This window comes from Phalangium opilio, unplaced genomic scaffold (genome assembly GCF_054372755.1).
Source record: "Phalangium opilio isolate 3A_F unplaced genomic scaffold, DU_Popi_V2 ptg000098l_1, whole genome shotgun sequence".
Classification (NCBI taxonomy): domain Eukaryota; kingdom Metazoa; phylum Arthropoda; class Arachnida; order Opiliones; family Phalangiidae; genus Phalangium; species Phalangium opilio.
Window position 1 is genome coordinate 4,050,100 of NW_028324201.1, and position 23,706 is coordinate 4,073,805.

Sequence of the window (23,706 nt, forward strand, 5' to 3'; positions counted from 1 at the left end):
GAATTAAGACGTGGTTGAGAAAGTCCGATATGATCTATTGGGTAGGATACCTGGCTTTCACCCAGAAGGCCCGGGTTCGATTCCCGGTATCGGAGCGAGTGCATTTGTACCGCTTTTGAAGAATAAATTTAAAGACACATTTATAGGAATAATATTTAGGGTCGTTCCAACCAGTCCGATATGGTCTAGTGGCTAGGATATCTGGCTTTCTCCCAGAAGGCCCGGGTTCGATTCCCGGTGTCGGAGCGAGTGCTTTTGTACCGGTTTTGAAGAATAGACTTAAGTATATAGGTTTATGAATAGAATTAAGACTTGGTTAAGCAAGTCCGATATGGTCTAGTGGCCAGGATATCTGGCTCTCACCCAGAAGGCCCGGGTTAGATTCCCGGTATCGGAGCGAGTGCTTTTGTACCGCTTTTCAAGAATAGAATTAAGACATAGTTGAGCTATTCCGATATGATCTAGTGGCTAGGATATCTGGCTTTCACCCAGAAAGCCCGGGTTCGATTCCCGGTATCGGAGCGAGTTCTTTTGTACCACTTTTAAAGAATAAACTTAAAGACACATTTTGAGGAATAATATTTAGGGTTGTTCCAACCAGTCCGATATGGTCTAGTGGCTAAGATATCTGGCTTTCTCCCAGAAGGCCCGGGTTCGATTCCCGGTATCGGAGCGAGTGCTTTTGTACCAGTTTTGAAGAATAGACTTAAGTATATAGGTTTATGAATAGAATTAAGACTTGGTTAAGCAAGTCCGATATAGTCTAGTGGCCAGGATATCTGGCTCTCACCCAGAAGGCCCGGGTTTGATTCCCGGTATTGGAGCGAGTGCTTTTGTAACGCTTTTCAAGAATAGAATTAAGACATAGTTGAGCTATTCCGATATGATCTAGTGGCTAGGATATCTGGCTTTCACCCAGAAAGCCCGGGTTCGATTCCCGGTATTGGAGCGAGTGATTTTGTACCGGTTTTGAAGAATAGACTTAAGTATATAGGTTTATGAATAGAATTAAGACTTGGTTAAGCAAGTCCGATATGGTGTAGTGGCCAGGATATCTGGCTTTCACCCAGAAGGCCCGGGATAGATTACCGGTATCGGAGCGAGTGCTTTTGTAACGCTTTTCAAGAATAGAATTAAGACATAGTTGAGCTATTCCGATATGATCTAGTGGCTAGGATACCTGGCTTTCACCCAGAAGGCCCGGGTTCGATTCCCGGTATCGGAGCGAGTGCATTTGTACCGCTTTTTTAGAATAAACCTAAAGACACATTAGAAATAATATTTAGGGCAGCCATGGAAATAAGGTTTTTTTTTCAAATAGTCCTCGGGACCAGCGACCCCGACATCAACAATATTCAAACTGGTCCCTAAGACCAGTTACCCCTGTGCGATTTATTTTACTACTGGTCCCACTTTAAAATTATTTATAAATATAAAATTACATGGTCCCAAATCATTTTTAACAATTTTATTTAGCCATCTTTGACTACATTATCGTACGAAAGCCAAAAGATTATCGATTTTCAACCAAAATTATCCTACGCTCCGAGCGCCTTCAAAATAGTGGTGTTCTGATTGACCTTGTATTTATACTAAAATCGGTACAAATTACAAGGGTCCTGAAGGAGATGGACAAATAACGTCTCCAAACGTTTCTCTCATCTTGCCTTTGGACTTAAAACATGAATAATTTCATCCTATTTCACCTTTTTCTTCTTCTAGCGAGCCTTTTGTGCCCAGATTAGTTAGATTTCCCGCTAAATTATCGTACGCCGAAGCCGAATTATCGAATTTAGCGTACTAGTACAGAGTCATAACTATCGTACGCTTCGAAAAAACTCTTAGAATTATCGCATTGTACTATAATTATCGTACGTCTGGCAACGCTGTACTTATTAGTACTACCTGACACTACGACTAGGAGTAGAGATATTTAGGAAATAAGATTAAGACTCCTTGCAATGTGAAAGGAGTCGAAATTTGACGAAAACCTTCAATTAATAAACTGGTCCCCTTTCAATATTTATCAAAAATTAGAATTAATAAACAAGTCCCTAGGACTCGTGACCCTCGGTTTTTGAATAAAAAAACTAGTCTGAGTAATTAATAAAGTGGTTTTGGACCTGTAAACCTGTGTTATTTCCATGGCTGATTTAGGGTTGTTCCAACCAGTCCGATATGGTCTAGTGGCTAGGATATCTGGCTTTCACCCAGAAGGCCCGGGTTCGATTCCCGGTATCGGAGCGACTGCATTTGTACCGCTTTTGAAGAATAAACTTAAAGACACATTTATAGGAATAATATTTAGGGTTGTTCCAACCAGTCCGATATGGTCTAGTGGCTAGGATATCTGGCTCTCACCCAGAAGGCCCGGGTTCGATTCCCGATATCGGAGACGGTGCTTTAAACCGGTTTTAAAGAATAAATTTAAAGATACATTTATAGGAATAATATCTAGGGTTGCTCAAACCAGTCCGATATGGTCTAATGGCTAGGATATCTGGCTTTCACCCAAAAGCACGGGTTCGATTCCCGGTATCGGAGACTAAGCGTTTGCACAAGTTTTAAAGAATGAACTTAAAGACACATTTTAAGTTATAATATTTAGGGTTGTTAGAAACAGTCCGAAATGGTCTAGTTGCTAGGATATGTGGCTTTCACCCAGAAGGCCCGGGTTCGATTCCCGGTGTCGGAGCGAGTGCTTTTGTACCGCTTTTGAAGAATAAATTTAAAGACACATTTGTAGGAATAATATTTAGAGTTGTTCTAACCAGTCCGATATGGTCTAGCGGGTAGGATAACTGGGTCTCATCAAGAAGGCCCGGGTTCGATTCCCGGTGTCGGAGCGAGTGCTTTTGTACCGCTTTTGAAGAATAAATTTAAAGACACATTTATAGGAATAATTTTTAGGGTTGTTCCAACCAGTCCGATATGGTCTAGTGGCTAGGATATCTGGCTTTCTCCCAGAAGGCCCGGGTTCGATTCCCGGTGTCGGAGCGAGTGCTTTTGTACCGGTTTTGAAGAATAGACTTAAGTATATAGGTTTATGAATAGAATTAAGACTTGGTTAAGCAAGTCCGATATGGTCTAGTGGCCAGGATATCTGGCTCTCACCCAGAAGGCCCGGGTTAGATTCCCGGTATCGGAGCGAGTGCTTTTGTACCGCTTTTCAAGAATAGAATTAAGACATAGTTGAGCTATTCCGATATGATCTAGTGGCTAGGATATCTGGCTTTCACCCAGAAAGCCCGGGTTCGATTCCCGGTATCGGAGCGAGTTCTTTTGTACCACTTTTAAAGAATAAACTTAAAGACACATTTTGAGAAATAATATTTAGGGTTGTTCCAACCAGTCCGATATGGTCTAGTGGCTAGGATATCTGGCTTTCTCCCAGAAGGCCCGGGTTCGATTCCCGGTATCGGAGCGAGTGCTTTTGTACCGGTTTTGAAGAATAGACTTAAGTATATAGGTTTATGAATAGAATTAAGACTTGGTTAAGCAAGTCCGATATAGTCTAGTGGCCAGGATATCTGGCTCTCACCCAGAAGGCCCGGGTTTGATTCCCGGTATTGGAGCGAGTGCTTTTGTAACGCTTTTCAAGAATAGAATTAAGACATAGTTGAGCTATTCCGATATGATCTAGTGGCTAGGATATCTGGCTTTCACCCAGAAAGCCCGGGTTCGCTTCCCGGTATCGGAGCGAGGGCTTTTGTACCGGTTTTGAAGAATAGACTTAAGTATATAGGTTTATGAATAGAATTAAGACTTGGTTAAGCAAGTCCGATATGGTCTAGTGGCCAGGATATCTGGCTTTCACCCAGAAGGCCCGGGATAGATTACCGGTATCGGAGCGAGTGCTTTTGTAACGCTTTTCAAGAATAGAATTAAGACATAGTTGAGCTATTCCGATATGATCTAGTGGCTAGGATACCTGGCTTTCACCCAGAAGGCCCGGGTTCGATTCCCGGTATCGGAGCGAGTGCATTTGTACCGCTTTTTTAGAATAAACCTAAAGACACATTAGAAATAATATTTAGGGCAGCCATGGAAATAAGGTTTTTTTTTCAACAAGTCCTCGGGACCAGCGACCCCGACATCAACAATATTCAAACTGGTCCCTAAGACCAGTTACCCCTGTGCGATTTATTTTACTACTGGTCCCACTTTAAAATTATTTATAAATATAAAATTACATGGTCCCAAATCATTTTTAACAATTTTATTTAGCCATCTTTGACTACATTATTGTACGAAAGCCAAAAGATTATCGATTTTCAACCAAAATTATCCTACGCTCCGAGCGCCTTCAAAATAGTGGTGTTCCGATTGACCTTGTATTTATACTAAAATCGGTACAAATTACAAGGGTCCTGAAGGAGATGGACAAATAACGTCTCCAAACGTTTCTCTCATCTTGCCTTTGGACTTAAAACATGAATAATTTCATCCTATTTCACCTTTTTCTTCTTCTAGCGAGCCTTTTGTGCCCAGATTAGTTAGATTTCCCGCTAAATTATCGTACGCCGAAGCCGAATTATCGAATTTAGCGTACTAGTACAGAGTCATAACTATCGTACGCTTCGAAAAAACTCTTAGAATTATCGCATTGTACTATAATTATCGTACGTCTGGCAACGCTGTACTTATTAGTACTACCTGACACTACGACTAGGAGTAGAGATATTTAGGAAATAAGATTAAGACTCCTTGCAATGTGAAAGGAGTCGAAATTTGACGAAAACCTTCAATTAATAAACTGGTCCCCTTTCAATATTTATCAAAAATTAGAATTAATAAACAAGTCCCTAGGACTCGTGACCCTCGGTTTTTGAATAAAAAAACTAGTCTGAGTAATTAATAAAGTGGTTTTGGACCTGTAAACCTGTGTTATTTCCATGGCTGATTTAGGGTTGTTCCAACCAGTCCGATATGGTCTAGTGGCTAGGATATCTGGCTTTCACCCAGAAGGCCCGGGTTCGATTCCCGGTATCGGAGCGACTGCATTTGTACCGCTTTTGAAGAATAAACTTAAAGACACATTTATAGGAATAATATTTAGGGTTGTTCCAACCAGTCCGATATGGTCTAGTGGCTAGGATATCTGGCTCTCACCCAGAAGGACCGGGTTCGATTCCCGATATCGGAGACGGTGCTTTAAACCGGTTTTAAAGAATAAATTTAAAGATACATTTATAGGAATAATATCTAGGGTTGCTCAAACCAGTCCGATATGGTCTAATGGCTAGGATATCTGGCTTTCACCCAAAAGCACGGGTTCGATTCCCGGTATCGGAGACTAAGCGTTTGCACAAGTTTTAAAGAATGAACTTAAAGACACATTTTAAGTTATAATATTTAGGGTTGTTAGAAACAGTCCGAAATGGTCTAGTTGCTAGGATATGTGGCTTTCACCCAGAAGGCCCGGGTTCGATTCCCGGTGTCGGAGCGAGTGCTTTTGTACCGCTTTTGAAGAATAAATTTAAAGACACATTAGTAGGAATAATATTTAGAGTTGTTCTAACCAGTCCGATATGGTCTAGCGGGTAGGATAACTGGGTCTCATCAAGAAGGCCCGGGTTCGATTCCCGGTATCGGAGCGAGTGCTTTTGTACCGCTTTTGAAGAATAAATTTAAAGACACATTTGTAGGAATAATATTTAGAGTTGTTCTAACCAGTCCGATATGGTCTAGCGGGTAGGATAACCGGCTCTCATCCAGAAGGCCCGGGTTCTATTCCCAGTATCGGAGCGAGTGCTTTAGTACCGGTTTTGAAGAATGGACTTTAGGATATAGGTTTATGAATAGAATTAAGACTTGGTTGAGAAAGTCCGATATGGTCTGTTGGGTAGGATACCTGGCTTTCACCCAGAAGGCCCGAGTTCCGTTCCCGGTATCGGAGCGAGTGCATTTGTACCACTTTTGAAGAATAAATTTAAAAACACATTTATAGGAATAATATTTAGGGTTGTTCCAACCAGTCCGATATGGTCTAGTGGCAAGGATATCTAGCTCTCACCCAGAAGACCCGGGTTAGATTCCCGGTATCGAAGCAAGTGCTTTTGTACCGCTTTTCAAGAATAGACTTAAGTATATAGGTTTATGAATAGAATTAAGACTTGGTTAAGCAAGTCCGATATGGTCTAGTGGCCAGGGGAGATCGCTGTTTGCTTTCGCGGAGTGCGGTTGTTTCTTTTCGCTCTCCGTGTTTGTTGCGTTTTACGGTTTCCATTTTCGGCGGTCCTTTCTCCGCCTTGTTAGTCGGTTTTTTCGGCTTATTTTGTTAGCTGTTATTGATTTTACGGACTTCGGCTTTCGCCCGCGAAGCCTCGGTCTCGAGGGTTTCCTTCGGGGAGTCCTCCATCATGGAGGCGCTTCGACGAAGCGTCTTCGTAGTTTGTATGGTGCAAACCACTGCTGTTGTTGTTGCTGCCGTTAAAAAATCATTTGGTCTTGATGCCATTTCGTCTGTGGTTCCTGGTACTGGAGGTTACTTTATTACGTTTTTGTCGGAGGAAGATGCTGAAGAGTGTGTCAAAGCTGGGGTGGAAATCATGGATGTCCTGTGTCCTGCTGAATCAGTCGTCTCGAGATCGGTAATTATTAAAATACATGGGTTGCCTGAATTCGTGTCCGATGATGCCGTGGTTGAGAAATTGGTCTCCCTTGGTTGCAAAATCAAGGGGGAGGTCGTTTGGCGTAAATTTGAAGGATTGTATCTTGGTGAGCGTTGCGTACGCGTGGTTTTGCCCGAGGGGGTTTCATCACTTCCGTACGGCTTGAAAATCGCGGATGTTCTCGGGCGCGAAACCTTTTATCGCGTTCGCCATGAGGCGCAAAATCGGGTTTGTAACGGGTGTCTCGCTGAAGGTCACATTTACAAAAGTTGTCCGCGTAATGTTTGTCGTCGGTGTGAGACACACGGTCATCTTGCCCGTGACTGCCCAGAGAAGTTGGGTCAGGTCGCTATCGGTTCTGAACGCGATGTCGTGCCCCAGTCCAGGCTTGCCCCCTGTTCCCATGTCCGATGGAGTTGCTGAAGCGGAGATTCCTAACGACACCAGTGCCATTTCTGGCCATCATGGCCAGAATCTCAGTTCTAGTGAGGATATGCTCGTCGATGGTGACCCCGATGCGGAAGTTAACCCTTTTGAGTCAGTGGGGGGAGGCAATCCGGGGACTAAACATCCTCTTGGTTCCACCTCTGACTTGTCACAGAAACGTCCCCAGTTCCTGAGGAAACAGAATCCGAATCTGGCCAACGCTCGTGGGTTTACTCCGAATAAACCGCCGGACCCTTCACAGACAAAGTAGGGTGCATGGTTGTCAAAATAGGTACTTTAAATGTTCATGGTTTACGCGACGTTGGTAAGATGGCTTTATTAGTCGAATTCATTAAGGACATGGACATTGTTTTTTTACAAGAAACGCATTGGAATGCGTCGCATGTCGCTGCCTTTAAATTGTTATTTTTTGGTCAATTGTTTTTTTCTCATGATCTAGTGAGTGGCTTTCGGGGGGTCGCTATCTTGTTTACTAAAAAATTGCCTATACGGGTCTTGAATGTTTCTCAAATAATTTCCGGTCGGGCTTTATTAGTCACTACCGAGTTTTTTGATGTAAGAACGTCTTTTTTTAATGTTTACGCCCCCAACGCCGAGGGTGATCGGGTGCAGTTTTTTGGTGATGTCAGAAATTCTTTCCCGGACGGTAGAGTCGTGTTTGCGGGGGATCTTAATGATATTTGTAATCGTCACCTGGACCGTTCGCCCTCGGGGGTGGGGTCCTCTGGTTTTCGGCCTACTAACGTTCAAGTTTTTAAGGATAGCCTAAGTTTGATTGACACTTACCGACTAAAACACGCTAATAATTGTGAATTTACGCGCTCGGGTTTTGTCTTTGGTAAATTTATTCGTTCTCGCATTGACTACATTTTTGTTCGTATTTTGACTCCCATAATGTCCGTCATTCCCTTATCCGACCTTGTCCTCTTTCCGATCATGCCATGGTCATCACTCACATGGATTTCGAGGGCGTCATTCGCGGTCCGGGGACTTGGTCTTTTAATGACTCCTTACTGGACGAAGCCGTTTTCGCGACAGCCGTAAAGCGCGTCATCGCTCGCAGTCGGTCTACGCCGGAATGCCGCGATGACATTTTCCTTTGGTATGAAACTTTGAAGACTCGACTTCGTGACTATGCTATTTTTTATGGTAAATCGCGTGCACGCGATCGGCGGCAGACTCGCGCGACGTTGGCCTCTCGGTTCGCGTCTCTCTCGGACCAGTTAATACAGACTCCCGCGGTTCATCTCGAGAAGGCATTGCTTGACGTTCAGACTGCTATACGGGACTATGACTTACATGAGTTGCAGGGTGCGGTCGTCCGTTCAAATTTGGCGTGGCAGGATTTAGGTGAACAACCTTCCGGGTACTTTCTTAGTTTGGAACGGCACCGCCAATCCAGGCGGAGCCTGAAGCATCTTCAGTTGGAAGACGGTACCACCCTCGACGATAGCCTCCGAGTGCGGGGCGAAGTCTTCCGCTATTTTAGTGATCTCTACCGGCGGGCTCCGACCAATGATTCAGTTACGGATCACTTTACGTCCTTCGTCAAGGACCGGCTGACACCTGCCGACAGGGATCTGTGCGACGGCCCTGTTACGTGGCCCGACCTTACCGCCGCCTTACGCGCGATGGCCCTGTTACGTGGCCCGACCTTACGCGCGATGGCCGTTGGTCGTAGCCCTGGCACGGATGGGCTCACCGTCCGGTTTTGGCGGTTCGTCTTACCACTGATTCAGGACGAATTCTTGCGCCTTTTGATTGAAATCCGTACCACGGGTCGGCTACCCCGGTCCATGATGCAGGGTATGGTGGTTTTATTGCCGAAGGAGGGGGACCCGTCGCTTCTTCGTAATTGGAGGCCGATTACGCTCTTAAATACGGATCGAAAGCTCATTGCAAAGGTGTTTGCCTCTCGACTCTCGTTGATCGCGCCGTCCGTCATTTCCCCTTGTCAAACGGGCGCTATTCGTGGGCGCGACGTGTCCACGACGACTCGGTACGTGAGCGATGTGATGTCTTACTTACATCTGAACAACCAGCCCGGTATACTATTGAAGATGGACCTGACCAAAGCGTTTGATTGTGTGGACTGGACTTTTCTGCTTCGCACACTTGCCTCGTTTGGTTTTGGCCCTGTGTTTCTGAAATGGATGGAGATTTTTCTCACCAGCAGCAGTACCACTATCAAAGTTAATGGCTTTCTCACCGACTTCTTCAGACTGGGTCGATCCGTTCGTCAAGGCAGCCCGCTGAGCCCGTTGCTGTATGCTTTTTCCACGGAACCCCTTTGCTTAGCTCTCGATCAGTGCCCAAGTATTGACCGCATCCGGATTAAAAATACTGCTAGCCCAGTATTGTTTCAACACGTTGACGATAACACTTTGCTATTGGCATCTACGACCGCAATATCGCACGTCGTTCGGCGTTATGAGGAGTATGGCCTGGCTTCCGGTGCCAAAATAAACCTTGAAAAGAGTTCTGGCCAATGGATTGGCTCCTGGGCTACTAACGCGGCGACCACCATTTCCGGGGTGACGGTGTCATCTTATCCCCGTAAGTTTCTAGGGGTTCATTTAACCCACGATGTGACCTTGTCGAATTCCCTGAATTGGGATGATAAACTCCCTGGGTTTATATCGATCCTTCGTGCCTGGAAACGCCGCCAGTTGACCGTTATAGGCAAGATACTTATCCTCAACTGTCTTGTCGCTTCAAAACTTTGGCATTTGGCGAGGGTTCTTCCTTGCCCTGCGTCCTTCCTATCCGAATTGAAGAAACTATTTGTGGAGTTTATTTGGGGCTCAACTTACCACGCTATTGACTACGTTACTCTTACACGTCCCAGGTCCGAGGGGGGCTTTGGCCTGGTGGATGTTGCTCTCAAATGTCAAGCCTTCCGTCTGCATGAGGCATATGGTCTCCTATTGGACGAGTTGCCCCCTTACGATCAGGCCATTCATATCTTACTGCTCAAGGAATATGGAGGTGGGCTTATTCCTTGGTACCACGCCTTTCGCTTACCATTTCGACAAAGGTGCCTCGCTGCCACGCCGCCTCATTATGGCGAAATATTGCGCAGTTGGTGGTCGTTTTTGCAAAACCGGACCTTGAACGTCGCACCGGTAACCAACCCTCTTGAAGAATCCCTCTTCTTTAATTCTCGCATACCGCTGCCTAATACTTTTGGACTCGAGCGTGTAGTACTGGCTCGCGCTGGGTTCCGCACCCTTCGCGATATCCACTATGGAGTCATACCGGGCTTCTTACCACCTGCTGCTATTTCGGAGCAATGTTATCTGACTGATCCCAACACGGAGGTTCCGCCACCTCGGTTGCACCGCTTATATGACGCGATAAAGACCAGTTTGCCTCCCGAGTGGGTACGCCTCTTCCTGCGTCCGGCGCCACCTCTGGACCCGCAATGCGTTAAGGTACGGTTCATCTCGGGTGATGGCACGACGCGTCCGCTCTCGGTTGAATCCGTTGGTTCATTGTACCGCGCACTCCTGCCCCCTACCTTCGAATCTTCTGGCGAGCAAAGGTGGAATCTTTTTTTACACGATCCGCGGCCACGGGTAAAATTCAAGGACCTCACGAACAGCCATCTGGGTCCGGTGCTATCGACTTGTAACTTGAAGATCCTCCACCAAGGCTTACCGGTGAAATCGCGGATTGTTCACGCGGGGCTCGTTCCAGACGCTACGTGCGTCTTTTGCCACGGCGCATATGAGACTGTTGACCATTTGTTCCTTACCTGTCCAAAGTCCCGATCCCTTTGGGAGTCAATTTTCAATGCATTTTGTGTGTATACTTTTGATCCTGAGTTTAAATTTGATTGTACCAGATATAACTTAGTAATTTTTCATTGTTACGCGTCTTCGAACGATAAACCTCTCTTATTTTGGCAGGCTGCCTTGTTGTTAATTAGTATTGTTAAGTATGTACTATGGAAATATCGTTGTCAATTGGTTGTAAAAGCGGGCCTTGGTATCGTCCTGCCTTTCAGTGTTCCAGTTTTGCTTGCCAGGGTACGTTCCTTTGCCCACAAATATATTGCATTATTATTGCATCGTAACAAGTCTTCTAACTTAGCTACTACCGTAACAAGGTTGCAGATGTTGTTTTAATATTGTATAGTTAACTCCAGGAATTAATGCTGTAACTTAATCATTCTTTTAATTCAATTTAACCGTTATAACCACTTACATATTCCATTGTAATGTTTTCGATGCTTTTAATAAAAAAAAAAAAAAAAAAAAAGGATATCTGGCTCTCACCCAGGAGGCCCGGGTTAGATTCCCGGTATCGGAGCGAGTGCTTTTGTACCGCTTTTCAAGAATAGAATTAAGACATAGTTGAGCTATTCCGATATGATCTAGTGGCTAGGATATCTGGCTTTCAACCAGAAAGCCCGGGTTCGATTCCCGGTCTCGGAGCGAGTTCTTTTGTACCACTTTTAAAGAATAAACTTAAAGACACATTTATAGGAATAATATTTAGGGTTGTTCCAACCAGTCAGATATGGTCTAGTGGCTAGGATATCTGGCTTTCTCCCAGAAGGCCCGGGTTCGATTCCCGGTATCGGAGCGAGTGCTTTTGTACCGGTTTTGAAGAATAGACTTAAGTATATAGGTTTATGAATAGAATTAAGACTTGGTTAAGCAAGTCCGATATGGTCTATTGGGTAGGATACCTGGCTTTCACCCAGAAGGCCCGGGTTCGATTCCCGGTATCGGAGCGAGTGCATTTGTACCGCTTTTTTAGAATAAACCTAAAGACACATTAGAAATAATATTTAGGGCTGTTCCAACCAGTCCGATATGGTCTAGTGGCTAGGATATCTGGCTCTCACCCAGAAGGCCCGGGTTCGATTCCCGGTAACGGAGCGAGTGCTTTTGTACCGCTTTTCAAGAATAGACTTAAAGATATAGGTTTATGAATAGAATTAAGACTTGGTTAAACAAGTGCGATATGGTCTAGTGGCCAGGATATCTGGCTCTCACCCAGAAGGCCCGGGTTAGATTCCCGGTATCGGAGCGAGTGCTTTTGTACCGCTTTTCAAGAATAGAATTAAGACATAGTTGAGCTATTCCGATATGATCTAGTGGCTAGGATATCTGGCTTTCACCCAGAAAGCCCAGGTTCGATTCCCGGTATCGGAGCGAGTTCTTTTGTACCACTTTTAAAGAATAAATTTAAAGACACATTTATAGGAATAATATTTAGGGTTGTTCCAACCAGTCCGATATGGTCTAGTGGCTAGGATATCTGGCTTTCTCCCAGTAGGCCCGGGTTCGATTCCCGGTATCGGAGCGAGTGCTTTTGTACCGGTTTTGAAGAATAGACTTAAGTATATAGGTTTATGAATAGAATTAAGACTTGGTTAAGCAAGTCCGATATGGTCTAGTGGCCAGGATATCTGGCTCTCACCCAGAAGGCCCGGGTTAGATTCCCGGTAACGGAGCGAGTGCTTTTGTAACGCTTTTCAAGAATAGAATTAAGACATAGTTGAGCTATTCCGATATGATCTAGTGGCTAGGATATCTGGCTTTCACCCAGAAAGCCCGGGTTCGATTCCCGGTATCGGAGCGAGTGCTTTTGTACCGGTTTTGAAGAATAGACTTAAGTATATAGGTTTATGAATAGAATTAAGACTTGGTTAATCAAGTCCGATATGGTCTATTGGGTAGGATACCTGGCTTTCACCTAGAAGGCCCGGGTTCGATTCCCGGTATCGGAGCGAGTGCATTTGTACCGCTTTTTTAGAATAAACCTAAAGACACATTAGAAATAATATTTAGGGTTGTTCCAACCAGTCCGATATGGTCTAGTGGCTAGGATATCTGGCTTTCTCCCAGAAGGCCCGGGTTCGATTCCCGGTGTCGGAGCGAGTGCTTTTGTACCGGTTTTGAAGAATAGACTTAAGTATATAGGTTTATGAATAGAATTAAGACTTGGTTAAGCAAGTCCGATATGGTCTAGTGGCCAGGATATCTGGCTCTCACCCAGAAGGCCCGGGTTAGATTCCCGGTATCGGAGCGAGTGCTTTTGTACCGCTTTTCAAGAATAGAATTAAGACATAGTTGAGCTATTCCGATATGATCTAGTGGCTAGGATATCTGGCTTTCACCCAGAAAGCCCGGGTTCGATTCCCGGTATCGGAGCGAGTTCTTTTGTACCACTTTTAAAGAATAAACTTAAAGACACATTTATAGGAATAATATTTAGGGTAGTTCCAACCAGTCCGATATGGTCTAGTGGCTAGGATATCTGGCTTTCTCCCAGAAGGCCCGGGTTCGATTCCCGGTATCGGAGCGAGTGCTTTTGTACCGGTTTTGAAGAATAGACTTAAGTATATAGGTTTATGAATAGAATTAAGACTTGGTTAATCAAGTCCGATATGGTCTATTGGGTAGGATACCTGGCTTTCACCTAGAAGGCCCGGGTTCGATTCCCGGTATCGGAGCGAGTGCATTTGTACCGCTTTTTTAGAATAAACCTAAAGACACATTAGAAATAATATTTAGGGTTGTTCCAACCAGTCCGATATGGTCTAGTGGCTAGGATATCTGGCTTTCTCCCAGAAGGCCCGGGTTCGATTCCCGGTGTCGGAGCGAGTGCTTTTGTACCGGTTTTGAAGAATAGACTTAAGTATATAGGTTTATGAATAGAATTAAGACTTGGTTAAGCAAGTCCGATATGGTCTAGTGGCCAGGATATCTGGCTCTCACCCAGAAGGCCCGGGTTAGATTCCCGGTATCGGAGCGAGTGCTTTTGTACCGCTTTTCAAGAATAGAATTAAGACATAGTTGAGCTATTCCGATATGATCTAGTGGCTAGGATATCTGGCTTTCACCCAGAAAGCCCGGGTTCGATTCCCGGTATCGGAGCGAGTTCTTTTGTACCACTTTTAAAGAATAAACTTAAAGACACATTTATAGGAATAATATTTAGGGTAGTTCCAACCAGTCCGATATGGTCTAGTGGCTAGGATATCTGGCTTTCTCCCAGAAGGCCCGGGTTCGATTCCCGGTATCGGAGCGAGTGCTTTTGTACCGGTTTTGAAGAATAGACTTAAGTATATAGGTTTATGAATAGAATTAAGACTTGGTTAAGCAAGTCCGATATGGTCTAGTTGCCAGGATATCTGGCTCTCACCCAGAAGGCCCGGGTTAGATTCCCGGTATCGGAGCGAGTGCTTTTGTACCGCTTTTCAAGAATAGAATTAAGACATAGTTGAGCTATTCCGATATGATCTAGTGGCTAGGATATCTGGCTTTCACCCAGAAAGCCCGGGTTCGATTCCCGGTATCGGAGCGAGTTCTTTTGTACCACTTTTAAAGAATAAACTTAAAGACACATTTATAGGAATAATATTTAGGGTTGTTCCAACCAGTCCGATATGGTCTAGTGGCCAGGATATCTGGCTCTCACCCAGAAGACCCGGGTTAGATTCCCGGTATCGGAGACGGTGCTTTAAACCGCTTCTAAAGAATAAATTTAAAGACACATTTATTGGAATAATATCTAGGGTTTCTAAAACCAGGCCGATATGGTCTAGTGTCTAGGATATCTGGCTTTAACCCAGAAGGCCCGGGTTCGATTCCCATGTGTCGGAGCGAGTGCATTTGTACCGCTTTTGAAGAATAAATTTAAAGACACATTTATAGGAATAATATTTAGAGTTGTTCTAACCAGTCCGATATGGTCTAGCGGGTAGGATAACTGGCTCTCACCCAGAAGGCCCGGGTTCGATTCACGGTGTCGGAGCAAGTGTTTTTGTACCGCCTTTGAAGAATAGACTTAAGGATATAGGTTTATGAATAGAATTAAGACCTGGTTGAGCAAGTCCGATATGGTCTTGTGTTTAGGATATCTGGCTTTCTCCCAGAAGGCCCGGGTTCGATTCCCGGTATCGGAGCGAGTGCTTTTGTACCGGTTTTGAAGAATAGACTTAAGTATATAGGTTTATGAATAGAATTAAGACTTGGTTAAGCAAGTCCGATATGGTCTAGTGGCCAGGATATCTGGCTCTCACCCAGAAGGCCCGGGTTAGATTCCCGGTAACGGAGCGAGTGCTTTTGTAACGCTTTTCAAGAATAGAATTAAGACATAGTTGAGCTATTCCGATATGATCTAGTGGCTAGGATATCTGGCTTTCACCCAGAAAGCCCGGGTTCGATTCCCGGTATCGGAGCGAGTGCTTTTGTACCGGTTTTGAAGAATAGACTTAAGTATATAGGTTTATGAATAGAATTAAGACTTGGTTAATCAAGTCCGATATGGTCTATTGGGTAGGATACCTGGCTTTCACCCAGAAGGCCCGGGTTCGATTCCCGGTATCGGAGCGAGTGCATTTGTACCGCTTTTTTAGAATAAACCTAAAGACACATTAGAAATAATATTTAGGGTTGTTCCAACCAGTCCGATATGGTCTAGTGGCTAGGATATCTGGCTTTCTCCCAGAAGGCCCGGGTTCGATTCCCGGTGTCGGAGCGAGTGCTTTTGTACCGGTTTTGAAGAATAGACTTAAGTATATAGGTTTATGAATAGAATTAAGACTTGGTTAAGCAAGTCCGATATGGTCTAGTGGCCAGGATATCTGGCTCTCACCCAGAAGGCCCGGGTTAGATTCCCGGTATCGGAGCGAGTGCTTTTGTACCGCTTTTCAAGAATAGAATTAAGACATAGTTGAGCTATTCCGATATGATCTAGTGGCTAGGATATCTGGCTTTCACCCAGAAAGCCCGGGTTCGATTCCCGGTATCGGAGCGAGTTCTTTTGTACCACTTTTAAAGAATAAACTTAAAGACACATTTATAGGAATAATATTTAGGGTTGTTCCAACCAGTCCGATATGGTCTAGTGGCTGGGATATCTGGCTTTCTCCCAGAAGGCCCGGGTTCGATTCCCGGTATTGGAGCGAGTGCTTTTGTACCGGTTTTGAAGAATAGACTTAAGTATATAGGTTTATGAATAGAATTAAGACTTGGTTAAGCAAGTCCGATATGGTCTAGTGGCCAGGATATCTGGCTCTCACACAGAAGGCCCGGGTTAGATTCCCGGTATCGGAGCGAGTGCTTTTGTACCGCTTTTCAAGAATAGAATTAAGACATAGTTGAGCTATTCCGATATGATCTAGTGGCTAGGATATCTGGCTTTCACCCAGAAAGCCCGGGTTCGATTCCCGGTATCGGAGCGAGTTCTTTTGTACCACTTTTAAAGAATAAACTTAAAGACACATTTATAGGAATAATATTTAGGGTTGTTCCAACCAGTCCGATATGGTCTAGTGGCCAGGATATCTGGCTCTCACCCAGAAGACCCGGGTTAGATTCCCGGTATCGGAGACGGTGCTTTAAACCGCTTCTAAAGAATAAATTTAAAGACACATTTATTGGAATAATATCTAGGGTTTCTAAAACCAGGCCGATATGGTCTAGTGTCTAGGATATCTGGCTTTAACCCAGAAGGCCCGGGTTCGATTCCCATGTGTCGGAGCGAGTGCATTTGTACCGCTTTTGAAGAATAAATTTAAAGACACATTTATAGGAATAATATTTAGAGTTGTTCTAACCAGTCCGATATGGTCTAGCGGGTAGGATAACTGGCTCTCACCCAGAAGGCCCGGGTTCGATTCACGGTGTCGGAGCAAGTGTTTTTGTACCGCCTTCGAAGAATAGACTTAAGGATATAGGTTTATAAATAGAATTAAGACCTGGTTGAGCAAGTCCGATATGGTCTTGTGTTTAGGATACCTGGCTTTCACCCAGAAGGCCCGGGTTCGATTCGCGGTATCGGAGACTGTGCTTGGTACAGCTATTAAAGAATAAATTTAAAGACACATTTATAGGAATAATATCTAGGGTTGCTCAAACCAGTCCGATATGGTCTAGTGGCTAGGATATCTGGCTCTCAACCGGAAGGCCCGGGTTCTATTCCCGGTATCGGAGCGAGTGCTTTAGTACCGGTTTTGAAGATTGGAATTTAGGATATAGGTTTATGAATAGAATTAAGACTTGGTTGAGAAAGTCCGATATGGTTTGTTGGGTAGGATACCTGGCTTTCACCCAGAAGGCCCGAGTTCCATTCCCGGTATCGGAGCGAGTGCATTTGTACCACTTTTGAAGAATAAACTTAAAGACACATTTATAGGAATAATATTTAGGGTTGTTCCAACCAGTCCGATATGGTCTAGTGGCAAGGATATTTAGCTCTCACCCAGAAGACCCGGGTTAGATTCCCGGTATCGAAGCAAGTGCTTTTGTACCGCTTTTCAAGAATAGAATTAAGACTTGGTTGAGGTATTCCGATATGGTCTAGTGGCTAGGATATCTGGCTTTCACCTAGAAGGCCCGGGTTCGATTCCCGGTATCGGAGCGAGTGCTTTTGTACCGGTTTTGAAGAATAGACTTAAGGATATAGGTTTATGAATAGAATTAAGACTTGGTTAAGCAAGTCCGATATGGTCTAGTGGCCAGGATATCTGGCTCTCACCCAGAAGGCCCGGGTTAGATTCCCGGTATCGGAGCGAGTGCTTTTGTACCGCTTTTCAAGAATAGAATTAAGACATAGTTGAGCTATTCCGATATGATCTAGTGGCTAGGATATCTGGCTTTCACCCAGAAAGCCCGGGTTCGATTCCCGGTATCGGAGCGAGTGCTTTTGTACCGGTTTTGAAGAATAGACTTAAGTATATAGGTTTATGAATAGAATTAAGACTTGGTTAAGCAAGTCCGATATGGTCTTGTGGCTAGGATATCTGGCTCTCACCCAGAAGGCCCGGGTTTGATTCCCGGTATCGGAGCGGGTGCTTTTGTACCGGTTTTGAAGAATATACTTAAGGATATAGGTTTATGAATAGAATTAAGACTTGGTTGAGAAAGTCCGATATGGTCTAGTGGCCAGGATATCTGGCTCTCACCCAGAAGGCCCGGGTTAGATTCCCGGTATCGGAGCGAGTGCTTTTGTACCGCTTTTCAAGAATAGAATTAAGACATAGTTGAGCTATTCCGATATGATCTAGTGGCTAGGATATCTGGCTTTCACCCAGAAAGCCCGGGTTCGATTCCCGGTATCGGAGCGAGTGCTTTTGTACCGCTTTTCAAGAATAGACTTAAAGGGTATGCGCAGCTTTATTTGAAAAACCTTTCATTCATTTAACAAAAGATAGAATTTCTTTCAAAGAATCCAAAAATATCAAACTTTTAACTCTCCGATTTGTAGTTATTTAATAAGATAAGTTTGAATATATAAAGTTTCTACCCCCATTTTTCAAATTAGGCCGCCATTTTACCAAAGTAAAAACAAGTATATGACGTCAGATACTTGTCTTTCACTAGAGGGTTTTTGGGTCGGGACTCGGGGAAACGAAATCTTCAGTTGCGCGTCCCGACTCCCGGACCGGCCAGACCGCGCTCCACTGCGTCGTCTGCAATCACGGAGCAATTCTGTTTTGATTTTTAAGAAGCGGAACTTAGCGGATAGTTTAGCTGAAATTTTACCTGTTATGTCTTCAAACTCGAGTAGTGAGTCGGATAATCTGGTCGATGTGTTGTCAGATTTTTCAATTAATTTAAGCGGTTCGTCCGAGTCTGAAGGGGAGGGTGCAGTTGTTAGGCCTAGGATTCATGAAAATCTAGGTGCACAACCCTATCAGTTCGAGCCTGAGGCGCGACCTAACCCCGAGGCGCGACCTAATCCCCCACCAGATGAAATTGTAGAGGAGCCAGAGAGAGAAGGGCATGAACGACTTAACAACAATAACTGGTAGGCATTTAAATTAATCAAGGCTACCTTATGGTTAACAAAGTTTGGTGATGAACGTTGCTTCTAAATAACCAGGTGTACTTGCGGGTTTTGTGTTCCAATGAGCTCCGTGGAAGAGAGTATTTGTTGCCAGGAGATAAGAAAAGTGTGGGACAAAATCCAAGCCCAACACACCTGCATTACTCAGCACCCAGGCACAGAATATGTTTATTTAAATATTTATAGCTTGGAGGCTGGAGTTTATGAGTACTGCGATAACAACTTCGTTATACCCAATGATGCTACAATTCACAAGTATACCAAAACTACACCAATTTATTTATATGCATATGTGTCCTAACAAACTTAGCATTTAACCACTTAAATTTTTATTTAGAACGTACCGCTACATTGCTTACCGCAAGTTCACCAGATGGATTCACAAGCGTTTGAGACGGGGCCAAAGACGCGCAATTCCTAGCTGCGTTTTGACGAAGATCAGAACTGCATTTCCATCTGAAGAATATGCTGGATTTCGTTACCCACGCATTAATGACTAAATTAAAATAATTAAGAATGGCACAAGGGCTGGGCTCATAATAGCCACATCGTACTCAAATTGATTACACTTCTTCTGGTTAAACTATAATTGTATTCCCATTTTATGGTATAAAGGTATGCCAACTTCCTATACTTATTTTAAAGAGAGAATGACATCCGCTATAACATTTCTCGTATTATAGACAATCCTTATGGCGTAAGTGTGAGAACGACAATGATGACTTAAAACTCAGATACCGTGTAACGAGGAGGCTAATTCCGTTAACACTTCTTCTGATTAAACTATAATAGTATTCCCAATTTATGGTATAAAGGTATGCCAACTTCCTATACTTATTTTAAAGAGAGAATGACATCCGCTATAACATTTCTCGTATTATAGACAATCCTTATGGCGTAAGTGTGAGAACGACAATGATGACTTAAAACTCAGATACCGTGTAAAGAGGAAGCTAATTTGACGAATGTGAAATAATTCTGACAATATTTATTTTTGTATTATTTTTTAATTAATGGATGTAATAATGTGTAGCTTATTAAAACTACCACATCGAGCGACTGGCTTTATTCGCCTTCATTTTCTTCAACTCTAAAACGTTTCTTTGCCTTGTATGATTCAATTGCTTCTGATTTTTCAGGGTGAACATATTGAGCACTTAACGGTCGTGGAATTGGTACGGACTCGACTTCTCTATCATATAAATCTTTTGCATTCTTCATGCTCAATTCCGCTCTATCCATTACAATTTTGAATAAATTCTGCACATAATCTAATTTTATCCAACAATACGAAAAAAAAAATAATTAAAACGAAGTTTACTAGTAAAAGTTTTATATTATTAAATTACCGTATGTAGATGGCTCCTTGATAGGTCTTACACTATACTCGCCTAGTTTAGCCTTAGGAAAAGAAACACTGTAACGCAAAGTGCCATCCGCTTTGCGAGCGTGAGCTTTGTTAGAGTTTTCATTGAAATGTAAGACTGACAAGAACAATCTGCAAAGTTAAATTAAATTATGTTTGTCTTATGTGGGCAAAATAAAGAAATATAATTTTACCTAGCTTCCATAATTTTGTAGGGGTAATAAACACTCTTGCTTGCAAAGTGCAACACCACAGAGTGATATGCTTCTACATTACACTGTAAAAAATAACCGTACTGTCTAGAACCTTTAAAGGAATTTTTCGATGCATCCCCAGACGTACCTATAAAGGTACTACAAAATACCGTTGTGTAAAGGTACTCTAAAATACCTCTTTATCAAGGTATTTTGTGATACCGAAATAGGTATCATTTAAACCCGAACAAGGCAACAAAGGTCAGAATAATACTTTAAAATTTTGAAAGGTACTCCTTATTACCGAAAGGGGTACCTGTCAATACTCAGAAAGGTTCGAAAATATACTTTTAAAGGTATTTTGAGATACCGAATTAGGTGTCAAATAAAACCCACAAACAGAACTAAATTATATTTTCGCGCCATCAGAAATATAGGCGGCACATTTGAAACTGGTAAGCTTTTCCTTAATTACCACGGGCTTGAATCATTCTTAGACAAGGTAAGCAATAGACCACTTCTATGTTACTGAGACGGAAAGACGCGAGGGTTAAATTTTCCCTTCCTTCTCGCCTTTTAGTGTCTGTAGGCTCGCAGCACGAGTGTAAATTTTTGTCATCCATCTCGCCTTTTAGTGTCTGTGCTGTAGGCTTACAGGATCATGAAAGTAAGCAAGGGATCAACCGCTATAGATTTGCCCAAGTTTTGCTTACCCCTTGTTAAGGAAGGTGTGGCACTGTTACATCAAAATAGTAATTGAGGGTCACATATACATGGATATTTTCTGAATGGCGACTGAAGACGTACGCTCGGATTCAAACCTTTATATTAATTATGTATACCTTATATTATAATTGTACGAAATTTAAATGATGTAACGTATGCTAATGTACATAACTGTAGAAGAAAATAATTAGTATTAATTATATCTATTTAAATATTTAAGAAAAACCACTAGCAAGGATGCTTGCGATTGAAATTTAAATCTCGGGTAGAAAACCACTACCCTATTAGGTGGAAGACCTAAAACTAAACCTAACCGAAACTTTTCTTTATGCTTATATATAATATTCCAACAGCGATTCCTTCTGCGCTGTCATTACTAGTGCTAATGGTGAAGTGAGCAGTGTTAGAGAATTTGGACTAGAAGTATTATATCATGTATTATACTTTACTCTAGTAGTGTTAGAAATAATCAGCAGACCGGAGCTAAAAAATCCCTCTAAAGGGATCTGTTAAGTCCTTTTCTACATCCAGGGTACGATAAAATACCGCCAGAAGCGCTGAAACTCTAAAAGGTTTCATTACATACCTTATTTTCCCGAAATACCTTTTTCGAAATCATTTAATACCCGCACTGTGAGACAACTAATAAAATACGTTCATGGGTACTAAAAAGGTCCCGGGGGTATTTTCTAGTACCTTCAAAATACCTTTTTTTTTAACAGTGTAGATGTTTGTACAGTGGGTGATAATTGGCCTATGTCATGGCTGGCGAGCTTCACAATATATGCTAGTCTATTGTATGGCTCAGATACTGCAATTATTAGTTGTTAAAATTCATTGAGAGTAGTAGACCAAAGCCATAATTTTTGTCATCTTTCTTACAATGTACGAGCCATTCTTTTGGTGTTATTTGTTCGTGAGCACACTCTGGAAACAACCCACCATGACCAGTATGCACATTTGTGACATGACGAAGAACAGAAAGCCATTTGTCTTTTGCCAACTCCGCGTTTCCGTAGCTTGAAACAGCACACCAATAAACATGGTTTACAATGCTACGCTTCCATTGCAAAAGAACTTCACAGTTTTTTTTCTTTCCTGCAGCCTCAATTTTAGTTTTAACCCCTAGATGAATATAATTTACAATTAGGCCTATATTCATTAATTTTTTTGGGGGTTTTGAGGGATTAACGAAGGCTCCCTAGATAAAATAATGGATGGTGCACACTCCTCTGGCAAGGGGGAACATAAGTTGTATAGAATAGCGTAATCTCAGAGCTAAACAGCGTTACATTTCCGTGCATTAGGCGCGAATATTTAACCCAGTAGTAGGCAAGGACTGGTTTTTCCGCGAAAATATTTCATGTAAATCAATGAGAAATTCCATTTTTGGGTTGGAAAAAAAAAATAACGTGCACCAACCGTCATTTTACCAGGGGAGCCTTGGATTTACCTTTTGCAAGATGCCAGCAATCAAAAAAATGCTTTACAGCGGGATGCTCTTCTCTCATGTGCTTCCGAATACCTTTATGTCTGTCAGTTACAATACTTCCAACTGTTATACCACTGACTTCCAAGTAACGTAAACCTCTGCGTAATCCTTCCAATTCCATTGCCTGGCTACTATTAACTTCAGTAGACTAGAAAAAGAATATTTCAAAAAGCTTGCCTCATTAATAATAATTAATTAAAGTCCATATAAAGTCGTGTTTTTGTAGATTTACCTGGACAAGTTGCAAATGTATGACTTTTTTCGTAGTGCTCTCCAAAAAACAATAACTTCCAAATAAAGCAGAATAACCTGGTGAATCACACCTACCATCTCCACCAATGTCAATGGTTTTGCCCTCAAATGATGTTAATAGCTCATCTTCTTGTCTTATCCATGCCTACCATAATGTCAGTAATTTGAAATATAAATCTTTCATGCACCAAAACCATCTTACTTCTCGAATAGCAGGAATTAGATAAGCTTCTTGTATGTTGCAATAAGCTCTTTTCTGGATCATGGCTATACCAATAGACTTAAACATTCTCAAAACTTTAGTAGGATTTAGTCCAGCGAAAAGGATAGCTGCCGCAGTCAAGAGATTCCCCAAAGGTTTTCTCATCATTTTGGGTTGACTTTCCCAAACAAAAGTGTGGTTGTTTTTGCAAACAGCTTTAACCGTGACCAGTGATCCCAAAATTGATAGAGTTTGAGTGCATGGCGCCAAACAAGAAAAACAATATTTGAACAATACTAATAACGCTGACTGAAAAACTAAGAATTTTGGCTCTGAAACTGGATTGTCAATAACATCCAAATGATCCGAAGAGCTATTAGTAATAATATAGATTTATTTTATACTTTATAAAATGTAATTCACGTATCAAAAATACATACCGAATAAAACTAGTATCTCCGAAGCCAAGACTTGAAGGAGTAAAACTAGTATCAAGTGGGTCAGACTCTATACTTTCATCATCACTCTCATGAATATCTGACATTTCTTCATCTTTTGTCATAGTTCACTGTTAAAAATAAAGGTATTTTGAAGGTACTATA

At 42.7% G+C, this 23,706-nt stretch overlaps 2 protein-coding genes, 1 long non-coding RNA gene and 46 other non-coding genes across 49 annotated transcripts in view; 48 read left to right on the top strand and 1 right to left on the bottom strand.

Moving 5' to 3' along the window:
• Window positions 1–23,706, top strand: part of LOC149634784 (uncharacterized) — a 333,137-nt gene that overhangs the window by 70,700 nt on the left and 238,731 nt on the right. The window lies entirely within an intron of this gene.
• TRNAE-UUC (transfer RNA glutamic acid (anticodon UUC)) lies at window positions 175–246 on the top strand. Its single transcript has one exon. It is a non-coding gene; the product is annotated as a tRNA-Glu (tRNA).
• Window positions 326–397, top strand: TRNAE-CUC (transfer RNA glutamic acid (anticodon CUC)). Its single transcript has one exon. It is a non-coding gene; the product is annotated as a tRNA-Glu (tRNA).
• On the top strand, window positions 451–522 carry TRNAE-UUC (transfer RNA glutamic acid (anticodon UUC)). The gene has a single exon. It is a non-coding gene; the product is annotated as a tRNA-Glu (tRNA).
• Window positions 602–673, top strand: TRNAE-UUC (transfer RNA glutamic acid (anticodon UUC)). Its single transcript has one exon. It is a non-coding gene; the product is annotated as a tRNA-Glu (tRNA).
• TRNAE-CUC (transfer RNA glutamic acid (anticodon CUC)) lies at window positions 753–824 on the top strand. The gene has a single exon. It is a non-coding gene; the product is annotated as a tRNA-Glu (tRNA).
• TRNAE-UUC (transfer RNA glutamic acid (anticodon UUC)) lies at window positions 878–949 on the top strand. The gene has a single exon. It is a non-coding gene; the product is annotated as a tRNA-Glu (tRNA).
• Window positions 1,154–1,225, top strand: TRNAE-UUC (transfer RNA glutamic acid (anticodon UUC)). The gene has a single exon. It is a non-coding gene; the product is annotated as a tRNA-Glu (tRNA).
• Window positions 2,173–2,244, top strand: TRNAE-UUC (transfer RNA glutamic acid (anticodon UUC)). The gene has a single exon. It is a non-coding gene; the product is annotated as a tRNA-Glu (tRNA).
• Window positions 2,324–2,395, top strand: TRNAE-CUC (transfer RNA glutamic acid (anticodon CUC)). Its single transcript has one exon. It is a non-coding gene; the product is annotated as a tRNA-Glu (tRNA).
• On the top strand, window positions 2,926–2,997 carry TRNAE-UUC (transfer RNA glutamic acid (anticodon UUC)). The gene has a single exon. It is a non-coding gene; the product is annotated as a tRNA-Glu (tRNA).
• TRNAE-CUC (transfer RNA glutamic acid (anticodon CUC)) lies at window positions 3,077–3,148 on the top strand. Its single transcript has one exon. It is a non-coding gene; the product is annotated as a tRNA-Glu (tRNA).
• TRNAE-UUC (transfer RNA glutamic acid (anticodon UUC)) lies at window positions 3,202–3,273 on the top strand. Its single transcript has one exon. It is a non-coding gene; the product is annotated as a tRNA-Glu (tRNA).
• TRNAE-UUC (transfer RNA glutamic acid (anticodon UUC)) lies at window positions 3,353–3,424 on the top strand. The gene has a single exon. It is a non-coding gene; the product is annotated as a tRNA-Glu (tRNA).
• Window positions 3,504–3,575, top strand: TRNAE-CUC (transfer RNA glutamic acid (anticodon CUC)). The gene has a single exon. It is a non-coding gene; the product is annotated as a tRNA-Glu (tRNA).
• Window positions 3,905–3,976, top strand: TRNAE-UUC (transfer RNA glutamic acid (anticodon UUC)). Its single transcript has one exon. It is a non-coding gene; the product is annotated as a tRNA-Glu (tRNA).
• TRNAE-UUC (transfer RNA glutamic acid (anticodon UUC)) lies at window positions 4,924–4,995 on the top strand. The gene has a single exon. It is a non-coding gene; the product is annotated as a tRNA-Glu (tRNA).
• Window positions 5,075–5,146, top strand: TRNAE-CUC (transfer RNA glutamic acid (anticodon CUC)). The gene has a single exon. It is a non-coding gene; the product is annotated as a tRNA-Glu (tRNA).
• Window positions 11,879–11,950, top strand: TRNAE-CUC (transfer RNA glutamic acid (anticodon CUC)). The gene has a single exon. It is a non-coding gene; the product is annotated as a tRNA-Glu (tRNA).
• TRNAE-CUC (transfer RNA glutamic acid (anticodon CUC)) lies at window positions 12,030–12,101 on the top strand. Its single transcript has one exon. It is a non-coding gene; the product is annotated as a tRNA-Glu (tRNA).
• TRNAE-CUC (transfer RNA glutamic acid (anticodon CUC)) lies at window positions 12,457–12,528 on the top strand. The gene has a single exon. It is a non-coding gene; the product is annotated as a tRNA-Glu (tRNA).
• TRNAE-UUC (transfer RNA glutamic acid (anticodon UUC)) lies at window positions 12,582–12,653 on the top strand. The gene has a single exon. It is a non-coding gene; the product is annotated as a tRNA-Glu (tRNA).
• Window positions 12,881–12,952, top strand: TRNAE-UUC (transfer RNA glutamic acid (anticodon UUC)). The gene has a single exon. It is a non-coding gene; the product is annotated as a tRNA-Glu (tRNA).
• On the top strand, window positions 13,032–13,103 carry TRNAE-CUC (transfer RNA glutamic acid (anticodon CUC)). The gene has a single exon. It is a non-coding gene; the product is annotated as a tRNA-Glu (tRNA).
• Window positions 13,157–13,228, top strand: TRNAE-UUC (transfer RNA glutamic acid (anticodon UUC)). The gene has a single exon. It is a non-coding gene; the product is annotated as a tRNA-Glu (tRNA).
• On the top strand, window positions 13,308–13,379 carry TRNAE-UUC (transfer RNA glutamic acid (anticodon UUC)). The gene has a single exon. It is a non-coding gene; the product is annotated as a tRNA-Glu (tRNA).
• On the top strand, window positions 13,607–13,678 carry TRNAE-UUC (transfer RNA glutamic acid (anticodon UUC)). Its single transcript has one exon. It is a non-coding gene; the product is annotated as a tRNA-Glu (tRNA).
• Window positions 13,758–13,829, top strand: TRNAE-CUC (transfer RNA glutamic acid (anticodon CUC)). Its single transcript has one exon. It is a non-coding gene; the product is annotated as a tRNA-Glu (tRNA).
• On the top strand, window positions 13,883–13,954 carry TRNAE-UUC (transfer RNA glutamic acid (anticodon UUC)). Its single transcript has one exon. It is a non-coding gene; the product is annotated as a tRNA-Glu (tRNA).
• Window positions 14,034–14,105, top strand: TRNAE-UUC (transfer RNA glutamic acid (anticodon UUC)). Its single transcript has one exon. It is a non-coding gene; the product is annotated as a tRNA-Glu (tRNA).
• TRNAE-CUC (transfer RNA glutamic acid (anticodon CUC)) lies at window positions 14,185–14,256 on the top strand. Its single transcript has one exon. It is a non-coding gene; the product is annotated as a tRNA-Glu (tRNA).
• On the top strand, window positions 14,310–14,381 carry TRNAE-UUC (transfer RNA glutamic acid (anticodon UUC)). Its single transcript has one exon. It is a non-coding gene; the product is annotated as a tRNA-Glu (tRNA).
• TRNAE-CUC (transfer RNA glutamic acid (anticodon CUC)) lies at window positions 14,461–14,532 on the top strand. The gene has a single exon. It is a non-coding gene; the product is annotated as a tRNA-Glu (tRNA).
• On the top strand, window positions 15,065–15,136 carry TRNAE-CUC (transfer RNA glutamic acid (anticodon CUC)). Its single transcript has one exon. It is a non-coding gene; the product is annotated as a tRNA-Glu (tRNA).
• Window positions 15,190–15,261, top strand: TRNAE-UUC (transfer RNA glutamic acid (anticodon UUC)). The gene has a single exon. It is a non-coding gene; the product is annotated as a tRNA-Glu (tRNA).
• Window positions 15,489–15,560, top strand: TRNAE-UUC (transfer RNA glutamic acid (anticodon UUC)). The gene has a single exon. It is a non-coding gene; the product is annotated as a tRNA-Glu (tRNA).
• TRNAE-CUC (transfer RNA glutamic acid (anticodon CUC)) lies at window positions 15,640–15,711 on the top strand. Its single transcript has one exon. It is a non-coding gene; the product is annotated as a tRNA-Glu (tRNA).
• TRNAE-UUC (transfer RNA glutamic acid (anticodon UUC)) lies at window positions 15,765–15,836 on the top strand. Its single transcript has one exon. It is a non-coding gene; the product is annotated as a tRNA-Glu (tRNA).
• On the top strand, window positions 16,192–16,263 carry TRNAE-UUC (transfer RNA glutamic acid (anticodon UUC)). Its single transcript has one exon. It is a non-coding gene; the product is annotated as a tRNA-Glu (tRNA).
• Window positions 16,343–16,414, top strand: TRNAE-CUC (transfer RNA glutamic acid (anticodon CUC)). The gene has a single exon. It is a non-coding gene; the product is annotated as a tRNA-Glu (tRNA).
• On the top strand, window positions 16,946–17,017 carry TRNAE-CUC (transfer RNA glutamic acid (anticodon CUC)). Its single transcript has one exon. It is a non-coding gene; the product is annotated as a tRNA-Glu (tRNA).
• On the top strand, window positions 17,373–17,444 carry TRNAE-UUC (transfer RNA glutamic acid (anticodon UUC)). Its single transcript has one exon. It is a non-coding gene; the product is annotated as a tRNA-Glu (tRNA).
• Window positions 17,524–17,595, top strand: TRNAE-CUC (transfer RNA glutamic acid (anticodon CUC)). The gene has a single exon. It is a non-coding gene; the product is annotated as a tRNA-Glu (tRNA).
• TRNAE-UUC (transfer RNA glutamic acid (anticodon UUC)) lies at window positions 17,649–17,720 on the top strand. Its single transcript has one exon. It is a non-coding gene; the product is annotated as a tRNA-Glu (tRNA).
• TRNAE-CUC (transfer RNA glutamic acid (anticodon CUC)) lies at window positions 17,800–17,871 on the top strand. The gene has a single exon. It is a non-coding gene; the product is annotated as a tRNA-Glu (tRNA).
• TRNAE-CUC (transfer RNA glutamic acid (anticodon CUC)) lies at window positions 17,951–18,022 on the top strand. The gene has a single exon. It is a non-coding gene; the product is annotated as a tRNA-Glu (tRNA).
• On the top strand, window positions 18,076–18,147 carry TRNAE-UUC (transfer RNA glutamic acid (anticodon UUC)). The gene has a single exon. It is a non-coding gene; the product is annotated as a tRNA-Glu (tRNA).
• Window positions 18,414–19,934, top strand: LOC149634977 (P2X purinoceptor 7-like). Its single transcript, XM_089851010.1, has 5 exons — window positions 18,414–18,833; window positions 18,909–19,127; window positions 19,210–19,487; window positions 19,556–19,687; window positions 19,756–19,934. The coding sequence occupies exons 1-3, from the start codon at window positions 18,574–18,576 to the stop codon at window positions 19,370–19,372; spliced, it is 642 nt and encodes a 213-aa protein (XP_089707136.1). The 5' UTR covers window positions 18,414–18,573; the 3' UTR covers window positions 19,373–19,487; window positions 19,556–19,687; window positions 19,756–19,934.
• LOC149634978 (uncharacterized) lies at window positions 19,860–23,666 on the bottom strand. The gene is made up of 9 exons (XM_089850971.1): window positions 23,545–23,666; window positions 23,105–23,477; window positions 22,883–23,047; window positions 22,612–22,798; window positions 22,041–22,283; window positions 21,866–21,969; window positions 20,433–20,515; window positions 20,222–20,370; window positions 19,860–20,143 (listed from the first exon to the last, which is right to left on the bottom strand). Exons 1-9 carry the CDS (start codon window positions 23,664–23,666, stop codon window positions 19,938–19,940), a joined length of 1,632 nt encoding a protein of 543 aa, XP_089707097.1. The 3' UTR covers window positions 19,860–19,937.